Below are 10174 nucleotides of genomic sequence, written 5' to 3' on the forward strand. Positions count from 1 at the left end.
TATTGTCAAATAAATTAGTTCCTTATTACACAGTTAAAATACGGCAATTGTGTCTGTCCTGGCTCATGGGGATGTTTGAGCTCCGGCCTCAGTGAGGAGTCTTGTGTGACAGCTGCTGTACAGTAAATAACATACAGGCCATGCAGTGGATATACAGCTGTTGTCGTCGTGCTGTGTGATTGGCTGGCAGCAGAGGAGGCGGCGGTGTATACTTCACTGCACGTCCAGGCCTGGAGGAAACTGCACGAGAAGATTCCGCAGAAGCGCGCGTTTATACTCTAACCGGCACATTTCCACACAGTTAACGGACTCCGTCAGCGGGAGGATTGTCCACCATGTCGTCCATACTGGGGATCGTCGCCAAACAGCTGAAGAGCCATCCAGCTGTGAGTCCTGAACGCTGAAACCTGTCTTGTTGTCTCTAATGTGAGAACGACCCGGTGACATTGAAAGCGCAGCGTGCGGAGGACGCGCGCCCGCACCCAAAAATCTCACCTTAATTATCTGATCAATTATTATAGATCTCATTGTAATTCTAATTAATGTTATGTTTGGGAAATATTACGATGTGTGGAAGGTTATTTTATGGTATGTTTGTGACAGAAATGTGTAATAAGCCGCATACTTCGGCTGAAATGGACGATTGAAGCCGTTTTACACTATAAAATCGATCCTATTCTTAAATGATCTTTAATGTCCCTATCATGTTCATGTAGAGGCTTTCATTTTCAGCTCTGTCAGCCTCCAGTGTTCAACACAGGGTCATGTTTTCTCTTTTCTTTCTCGGCATCTCAAAAAAAAAAAAAGAAAAAAAAGAAAGACCCCACCTGCTCCGAGGCGGATGGATACATCAAATAATAGATATGATTGGCACGTTTTGAATGGTGAATTCTGTGCTGTTATTAGGAGGATAGAAAAATAGTTCCTCTATAGGAGGTACACTGAGGTCTACACAGCCATGCCTGCTGGTCTCCGCCGCACGTACAGTATCAGCTGTATGGTCTCTATACTGGCATGAGTCAGACCCGAGCAATGCATAGAGAGAGAGAGAGAGAGTGTGTGTGTTTATCCAAGGGCGAGGGGGTGAGGCGGTCTGCTTTACGGCAGCCTCCATATTAATAGATCACTGGGTACTAAACTGTGAACCTGCCCTTTAAGTGAAATGGCCCTTTATTGTCCCAGTTACAGTAAAGGACAGGATGTGATTATTTTAGGTATATATTTAGACTGACGCTTCACACTGTAGCCGAGCTGCTGGAATTTGATAAAACAGCGGTTCCCTCCCAAAGCGATGTGTCATGAGACTAATCTTAGGGGTCAAGAGGGGGACACGATACAACTGTGACACACGTAATTATTCTTTTCCTCTTTTGCTTTTTTTATCTTGGGAAGCACCGGATAGTTTTCACCTCGGAACTGAGTCAAATAAAACAAACAGTCTGTGGCTGAACGATGTAGGAAGACGCAGTGGCATTTCAAAGGACAAGTCCACCCAAAAATGAAACGACAGTCGTTATCCGTTGATCCCAGTGCAGATCGAAAGTCGGAGGTGGTTAGAAGTAGTCTGTTTCTGGAGCTTCACAGCAAAACAGTGTGGCAGCATTCTCCCAAATAACTGGAGTGGATGGGGACATAATAAAGTATTTTATTAACACATTGTTTAAAGCCCAGATCCTCACTGATGCTGCTCAGCTATAAGTGTTAGGACACACACAGCTTTTGATGTGAGTGCAGAACTTGACAGGAGATGTAGATGTAGTATCTAACTAAACAATTTTGGATCTCTGGCCTTCTGGAGACTTTGATTAAGCCAGACAAGCTGTATGGAGCCATTTTATGTTTCGAAAACAAGTCCCCAGCTACTTCAGCTGTTTACGAGAACGCTGCAACTCTGTTTTGTTGCGAAGCTCAAGAAATATTTTTGTGGACAACAAAACTTCGCCTGACTTTCCATCAGCGTGAGGATGAGAAGACAGCGACAGAATTTGAATTTTTGGGTGAACTTATCCTTTAAGGTGTCTCGAGCCAAAAAGTTGTATAGCCACTGGAATAAATCAGCAATATGAGGAATGTCTCATTGTGATTCTCCACCAGCTTATCCCCCTCTTCATCTTCATTGGTGGAGGGGCCACCATGAGCGCCCTGTACCTGGGTCGGCTGGCTCTGAAGAACCCCGATGTCTCGTAAGTCTCCGACACATCTGAGGAGCTACGAACTGTAGGTTTAATCTTCAGCGTCTGTGCGTGTTTTAGAATCACCCCTTATGATCAGTTTCCTCACATTTTCTTTCCCTCAGATGGGATCACAAGAACAACCCCGAGCCCTGGAACAAATTGGAGCCCACCCATCAGTACAAGGTGCGAGCTTTTAAGCACTTTATGCACAAATGACCTTTTTCATACTTCTCTTTGCAGCTTGTTGGTCGTATTTAAAATGAAAAGAGTATTTCTGCGAAGGACAAACCATATCTCCACTCTTATCATGTCTCAAAGTCCAGCTCGCACTCTCGCACTGACTCTGTACGCGTGTTTGTGTGTGTGTGCGTTTCCAGCTTTTCAGAGTGAACATGGACTACAGCAAGCTGAAGAAGGACAGGCCCGATTTCTAAGCCGCCGCCGACCCTGTCGTCAGGTGTGATGAGCCTTTGCACATTTTGCCAAACACAAGACGAAACCCTTTACACCGAAAACACTTTAAATCACATGTGTACTGCGCTCAGTCGGTCAGTTCATTTCCAGTGTGAAGTGGGGAGGGATCATTCACTTACCAATGACTGTATGAATAAAACAGGCAACCACTTGTTTTACCAATCCTTGAATTTATTTTTGTCTCTGTTGTAAATTATTAAAAAGCGTTTTAATCACACACTTTTCACTTGAACGTGTCCTTTTTTTGCACAGGCTACAGTAGTTTTGACAGGAGACTAAAACATATTTTTAAAAGTCAAGTTAAGGGATTCATAAGAAAGAGATAACAATGGTACTTTCTTGTTGTCATGCTGGTTGAGTTGCTAAGAAAAACGTTAAAAAATGGGTGTTTTGAGGCCATTATCACGATATTTATTGGCATGATATGTAACCAAGAAACACCCTGGTTGGATGTCTCATTGTCCACCACTGTCAACTAATTCCTGAACTTATTCTAAATCTTTATTTGACCATCAACAGCTGACATTTGGTTTGACCACAAAAGGAAAATTGTGATAAAATTGAAGGGTTTTGAATATGGACCCACTTCTTGTCAGCAGAAAGGTATAAAACAATCTTGAAACAATCACCACATTTCACAAACGTTAAGGCCTCACTGGAGCTGAGTAGTGAGCAGTGAACTCTTAATGTAGGGGAAATCCAGTCATTTCCTGTCACGTATCGAGGTTGTACAGTCTGTGGATGATACGTCAATGGGGGAGAGCAGTGAATGAAAACTACAGCTGCTTTGATTTATCATTGTCCATGTTGGAGACATTTCAGCAAGTCAGGAGAGGTTCCCACCACTGACTGGTTCTATTTTTAGTAAATCCCTTTTTTTATATAATTAAATATTGGCCACAGGCAGGGAAGCTCTGACCACATGTCCCTTTCTTTAATAGCACTAAAAAACATTATGTGTACCAAATTGTCTCACCCAGAATAAAACACATTTGATGTACAGGCAAGGATCTCAAGTGCTTAGGGGAAATTACTACAAGGTTTGGCATTTTAAATTAACCCTGGTTTTAAACTCATTTAGGCTTTATTAAAATGGTTGTATCACTGGTTTGTTAACAGACTTTATTGTATGTTTAAATTCCTAGAAAACAAATCCTTCAGCAAACTCGGTGTCATCATAGTCAGAGGACCTACAAATATTGTTTGTATGTGTCCATGTCTATTCATTTGTTCATTTATCCATTTATTAATTTACCTTGGGTACATCCATCGTGTTCACCCCTAACCAACGATCTGAAGTTCTAGCTGTTATTCTTTTTTCAACCAGCAGAGTGTGCTGTTACACGAGAAATACAATATCCCCGCAGAAATGATGTGTGTCTTTTTTTTCCGTGTGTCCAAGAAAACAGTGTTGAACGATTCACGAACAAACGACGAGAAAGAAAACTGAATCAAAAATACTCTTCCTACACGACAAAGTATTTAACTGTGTTTGAATATCTTCGCAAGAAAGTTAACCTGCTCTGCCCAGAGGCCTCGGTTGGTGGCGGTAGCGCTCTGATTTGTGGCAATCCGCCATTTGAGTCAAACAGTAGAAGAAGAAACCGTCTTCTCGCGAGGTTTCACTCAAAAATAACGCGGGACAGTGTGAGGTATGAATCCGTTGAATTCAACAACGTCTACGGTAAAAGAGATGTAAAATAATGATTACCTTGATACTACCTGTAATACATGACACTACCCTCAGTTAAGCTGCAGCTGATGGAGTAAGCGCTCACTGGAACAAATCGTTTATTTATACAAATCCGCGAATTTTCAAGGTTAACGCTGCTGTGTTTGCTCTTCGCAAACGTTTGTTAGCTAGCTAACATCAGCCCACCAGCTGACTGTCTGCTCGCCTTCTAAATGGATCCTACGGAGGACTTGTCTGCTCGGATCCTGCTGCAAAATATTCTCAGCACCGAGCCACCCAGGACTCCCATCACCCGCAGGTACTTCAACAGCACATTAATATGTATTAAGTTTGTCTGGGACAAAAGTTACTGTCAGCTAAATATAATTATTTGTGTTTCAAGCGTCAGGTAACATTAACTAAGTTAACGCTAGCTAAGGTAATGCTGACATTAGACACCCCCTTCTATCCTTGGACTTAAAGTTGGTTTGCTTCAGTTCGTGTCAATGGCTTCGTATCCAGTTTCGAGTTCTTTCTGAATTGTCCTCTTTTCTTTAGTGCCTCCGCAGCACCGAGTACCAGCGCGACCAGGCGCAGCAGCAGAGGAGGTAACAAAGATGCTGTTGCCCAAACTCCACAGGACATGGTGAGGCGCAGCATGAGACACAAAATACGTGAGGTGAGGAAGACAAAGACACAGTCTTGCTGATGATGGTTATGTTGTTGTGCCTCTTAAATCTCACCCATCTACCAACTTTCCAGAGTATAACGAGGAAATCCCTGCCTGCTACAAAAAGGAGGACCGCCTCAGTCGTGCTCAAAAAGACAAACACACCTGGCCAGCCCTCCATGCTGTTTGATGATGGGGACACACCAAGGCACATACTCAAGAACATCCTGCTCACAGGTGAGTGTATGGGCCTGCCCCGCATTTACACGCCATGCTGCAGCTGTTTGTTGTCCTCCTAACCATGTCATGTTTCATGTGATACAGAGCCTGTGAGGTCCCCTGTGGTTCATGAGAGAGCTGAAACAGGAGAGCCACAGCCGTCTTCAGCCAGCTCCGGCACTACCAGCAAACGTCCAAGGTTGGCACTGCGTGTAGCTGAATTGATGTCATTTCTTTTTACATCATTGCTGGGCTTGATGTGCAGTCTTCTCCTGCTAGATTGACTATTGAGTAACTGTCTAGATGTTGCTTTGTATGTATTACAGGTTTGTATTTGCTTCACTTTCAGCATTGAGCTGTCGGGGCTGGACTTGCCTGATATAACTATTGGCAACGCTGCAAGTATCGTGAAGGGACTGAGCAGAAAGAGACCCCGCCGGAGCCTCAACGTAACAGCTTTTGAGAAGCATCTTAAAGGTGGAGAAGGTAGGGTTAAAACCACCACTGATTGGTTTCACTGCTACAACTGGATTTTGTAAGATCCTGAGGATGTTTAGTATTGTAAATTTGTATATTTACATTACTGCTTATGCTTACAGATGTTGAAGAGGAGATCGAAGAGGCTTTAGATGAGCAGTCATCACTTTCTTTATCAAGGTAATCTGTAAAAAAAAAAAATGGTTGACTCATCAGGAATTGTCTGATTTGTACTGTCTGATGTTGTTAAGCAAATCTGTGTTTTTTGCTTTTTAAAAAAAGCAATTTAATAACTTTTTACAGTGTTAATAAATAAATAAATACATAACAATGTGGCTTGTCCAATCTGTTTCTTCTTTTTTTGCAGTTCCACTTCCCTGAGTTTAAAAACTCCCTTTGTGGATGTTCGGACAGAGCGAAAGCACCTGCAGAGAAGAGTTTCTAACCGACGAAAAATCACGGAGGAAGAATTTGGTGCTGCTGTAGATAAAAGGCAGATGGGAGGTGATTATGATTATAACCAAATTTTTCCTTTTCGTTCCATCTGTGATCACATGCGTAACAAGTATTGCTTTTAAATTATTTAAACTGTAAAATGTCATTAACCAGAAGATCAATTTTTTGAAACTCTCCTGTTTATTCTGGCCAGTTGTGGGGCATTTTTGAATGTAAGTGTTATATTCCAGCGCAGCAGGTTGAAGGAAACTCTTGTTTTTTAAGGGAAGAGAAGAACACTGTAGTATGGATGTGAGTCATTTGCAGCTGCTGTCCTCAGCTGTCATCGCCAAGTCTCTTTCTTTGTCCTTCATGGTGTTATCTCTCCCTTCTTGTCTCTCAGAAGTGAGCGCCTTCGTCGAGCGGGGTCACAATGAGACCACCTTCTCTGAGGGCTTCACTTTTGGTTTAAGCAAACTTAGCGAACCCGACATCACGACTGATATCCTCCACTGTAACACGGCTCTCTACGCCCAGCCTGATGCCATGACTGCCAACTTTTCCATTGTTGCAACTCAGGACAAACCCACAGTGATGGCGTCTCAGATTCAGAGACAGATGATGAAGGAGGAAGAAGGGCGGATGGAAGTGGCACAGAACATCCCAGGGGAAATGGGTTCATTGTATTTGTTTCCAACTGAAGAAGACGTAGTGGAAGAACATCAGATTGAAGAAAGTTCTTCTCATGGTGCAGCTCATGGTCAACATGAAGATGCTGCAGCCATGTTGCAAACTAGTGAAAAGGATGATACAGCCGAGTCTGAGGAAGACGAGAAGAGAGTGGAAGCTCAAACCGAAGAGGAGAATGAAGAGGATGGTTCAGCTGACTCTCATGCTGCAGAAGAAGAAGAAGAAGGTGGAGTTGATTCCCAGCCTGAAGAGGAAGTGGCAATGAAGTCTCAGTCTGAGGAAGAGGAATTTGTATCGGACTCTCAAACCGAAGAAGAAGCGGGTGCAGTCGACTCTCAAACTGAAGATTTAGGTGCTGTTGAGGAAGAGGGGGACGTTGTAGAATATCAGAGTGGTCAAGAGGATCCTGCAGCAGGGGGTTTGGCTGCCACTCAAACTGAAGATGAAGATGAAGAAGAAGAAGATGGTGGAGTTGAATCCCAGCCTGAAGACGATGTTGCAACCAGGTCTCGGTCTGTGGAAGAAGAGGTTATACCGGACTCTCGAACGGAAGAAAAAGAAGAGGGTGCAGTCGAGTCTCAAACGGAAGAATCAGGTGCTGTTGAGGAAGAGGGGGACGTAGTAGAATATCAGAGTGATCGAGAGGATACCTCAGAGGGGGGTTTGGCCGACTGTCAAGCCGAAGATGAGCTTGATGGGGTGGCGGAGGAAGAAGATGATGAGCAGGCATCAGAACAGCTGGCACCAAACTTTGAACACATCAGTCGCAGATCTCATTACTCTGCTGGTGGAGTCATGCTGGTTAGAGAGGCAGAGGGTTTGTCAGACGCCACAGAGGCAGGTGAGGACATCCAAAAAACATTTCCCTGTGAATATAAGGACTGTAACCAACAATTGTATTTATCATTGATAAATCTGTAAACTGTTGTTTAGACAAATGGGGTTTTTTTAATTTGATAAGAAAAGAAATACTTCAAAATAGGCTTGTAGTTAGTGAATAGTTGTCTAGTTGATATTAAATCTATTGGACTGACTCATGTCAAAGTGTTTTTAAATTGAAAGTACTTGTTAACAACCATGTGTTGATATTTGCATTTAGAATGGTCTGATGGCAAGTCAAAAGCACACAGTGCTGTTGATGCACACAGCAGCCTGGAAATGGGAACCCATGAGAGCGGTCCGCATCATACTGAGGTCCCTGACGTGGCTGAGTTCTCTTCTCAAGGACAGATGGATGCTTCTGGTTCAGAGGCCGAGCAGGACGCTGATAAAGAAAACTCTGTACGTCTGTCTGAAGAAGCTGCTCAGGATTCTGCTGAACAGGAGGAAGAATGGGAGGATGGAGACGATGCTGAAGAGAATGAAGGTCAGCGTCTCTTCTTATCTGTGTTTTTCATGAAAAAAGTTAGATAAAAGTAACACCCTGTTTTGTTTTGTAAAACCTTCAGAGGTCCCCAGCAAGACTCCAGCATTTGTCAAACAGAAAAGGAGTTTTTTTCACGCTGATCCTCTGGCCTCACCTGTTCTAAAGGATGTTCAAGCAAGGCAAGTTGCATCTCAAACATCCCTAAATTTTCACTTTATAAAAGCTGATATCAAAATGGTCCAGGGCTGCTAAAATGTTGTCCAGTTGGTGCAGAATGTCCAACGTTAAAGACAGTCTTAAAAAGTAACTTTATAACTTTAAACTGTCTGGAAGGCGACAGAACACTTGATTGATTATGCCGATTTGATTGACGTCTTCAGTCTTATGTACGTTGTATGTTTTTCCAGCAGTAGCACAGGTGAAGGTTTGCCTGCAACTAAACCAAAAAAGCAAACAAGAAAGAGGGGACCCTCTGAAAAGAAAGGAGGCCTCCCTAAGAGCTACCTTATGAGCGTGTTCAAGCACTTTGCCAAGACGAAGGTCTCTGCAGACGTGTACCCTGTTCTACAGGAAACGTGAGTTACTGAAGTGGCCGCTAATTTTTTTTATGCACTGTAATAGCTTCTAACTCTCGTACGGTATGCACTGACCTCATTGTTATTCACTGTCTGTAACAGGATGGATAAATTCTTCGAGCGGGTGGCTGATGACTTGGAGACGTACGCTCTTCATGCCAAGAGAAAAACCATTGAGGTGGAAGATGTTGAACTTCTGTTGAAAAGGTAGGAGGGTTGTGTGCTCGAGTGAGTTTGCACGCTGTTCTCGGACATCAATAATGACTTTCTGTAATCAAAAGTTTTTAACAAACACATCCCATAAAGGAGTTTTGTTAAACTTGGAAAGATTTGTTTTATGGCCACACTGAAGGATCAACAGATACAGTGATAGCTCCATGTTGACTCAAGCAAAACAAACCCTTTTAATATAGCAGCGTTATCAAAATAAAATTGTGACAAATACACCAACAGTGTGCAGACGGAAGAAAACTACATGCAAATGTCACATGAATTTATCGTCCTCTAGATGGCAACCTTGAGCTCCATATTCAGTCTGAAGAAAGGCTCAGAGGAGAGTAATTGAAATTTGCAACATTGATCAATGAGAGCATAGTTCTTGCCTGCATTATAAATAAAATTGCCTGACACTTAATTACTCACACTAAACTAACCCGGTGTGTTTTTTGCACTCTGCAGGCAGGGTTACATCAATGACAAGGTGCCGGTGGAAGTGCTCATCGAAAAATACCTTCGTATGGACCAGCGCAAGCTTCTGATCCCCATCGCAACCAGTGGAAATGTTGTTATTCCTAAAAAACGGAGATGATTATTCCTTTTTTGTTTGTTTGTTTGTTTGTTTGTTTGTTTGTTTGTTTGTTTGTTTAATCTGGTTTATTTTCTGAACAACTGATGTCTTAATGTAATGTTGTGTACCAGAATAGGTAGATTTCTGTAAATGTGTAAATATTTGTTTATTCTTAAGCAAGACTTCAGTTTTGTGTTTTGTTTTGTTTTGTGACTACTGTATAGCCCTTTTCTTTGTATTTCTCATCTGTATTAATCTGCTATGTGGGTCGAGTGTGAGTATACATATGCAAAAAAGATAAAAGCATTGGTTGTTTGACAGTTTAACTGTGCTTTGTCATTATCACGTAAGATTACATCCATCTTTCCTTCTCTTTTGTGCATATACTTTCTTTTATGTAACAGAAAACGATGTACAGACTCTTCAAACTAATAAACCTTGGAATTAATTTATCTGTCTTAGTTCTGTGCTGGACTAGCATCTTTTATGACTGTAGTCTTTGCACAACACTGGTGATAATGTAGGTTTGATTTGACGGATTAGACTTGCAGTCTGTCATGCTTGTTCTTGACAGCTGTATGAAAGAAGTGCTATGGAAGCACTTGGTGGTCAGAGTTTGGATGAAAGATGACCTA

The 10174-nt window shown here is 42.4% G+C and overlaps 2 protein-coding genes across 5 annotated transcripts; both read left to right on the forward strand.

Annotated features, from left to right (window-relative positions):
* The first annotated feature begins 199 nt into the window (after positions 1-199).
* LOC119009987 (cytochrome c oxidase subunit NDUFA4-like) lies at positions 200-2867 on the forward strand. Its single transcript, XM_037081769.1, has 4 exons — positions 200-386; positions 2095-2183; positions 2297-2357; positions 2552-2867. The coding sequence occupies exons 1-4, from the start codon at positions 336-338 to the stop codon at positions 2606-2608; spliced, it is 258 nt and encodes an 85-aa protein (XP_036937664.1). The 5' UTR covers positions 200-335; the 3' UTR covers positions 2609-2867.
* Positions 2868-4194: 1327 nt separating this feature from the next.
* cenpt (centromere protein T) lies at positions 4195-9991 on the forward strand. 4 transcript variants are annotated; one of them, XM_037082227.1, is made up of 14 exons: positions 4195-4300; positions 4509-4639; positions 4879-4999; positions 5083-5227; positions 5315-5408; positions 5559-5695; positions 5809-5866; positions 6054-6190; positions 6525-7652; positions 7911-8177; positions 8260-8356; positions 8585-8752; positions 8855-8959; positions 9431-9991. In XM_037082227.1, the coding sequence occupies exons 2-14, from the start codon at positions 4554-4556 to the stop codon at positions 9558-9560; spliced, it is 2673 nt and encodes an 890-aa protein (XP_036938122.1). In that variant the 5' UTR covers positions 4195-4300; positions 4509-4553; the 3' UTR covers positions 9561-9991. The 4 variants fall into 4 exon arrangements, with proteins under 4 accessions (XP_036938122.1, XP_036938123.1, XP_036938120.1 ...); XM_037082225.1 differs by having other exon boundaries at positions 4265-4414; XM_037082226.1 differs by having other exon boundaries at positions 4292-4332.
* The last annotated feature ends 183 nt before the right edge of the window (positions 9992-10174 follow it).

Source organism: Acanthopagrus latus, chromosome 20, assembly GCF_904848185.1.
Source record: "Acanthopagrus latus isolate v.2019 chromosome 20, fAcaLat1.1, whole genome shotgun sequence".
Classification (NCBI taxonomy): Eukaryota; Metazoa; Chordata; class Actinopteri; order Spariformes; family Sparidae; genus Acanthopagrus; species Acanthopagrus latus.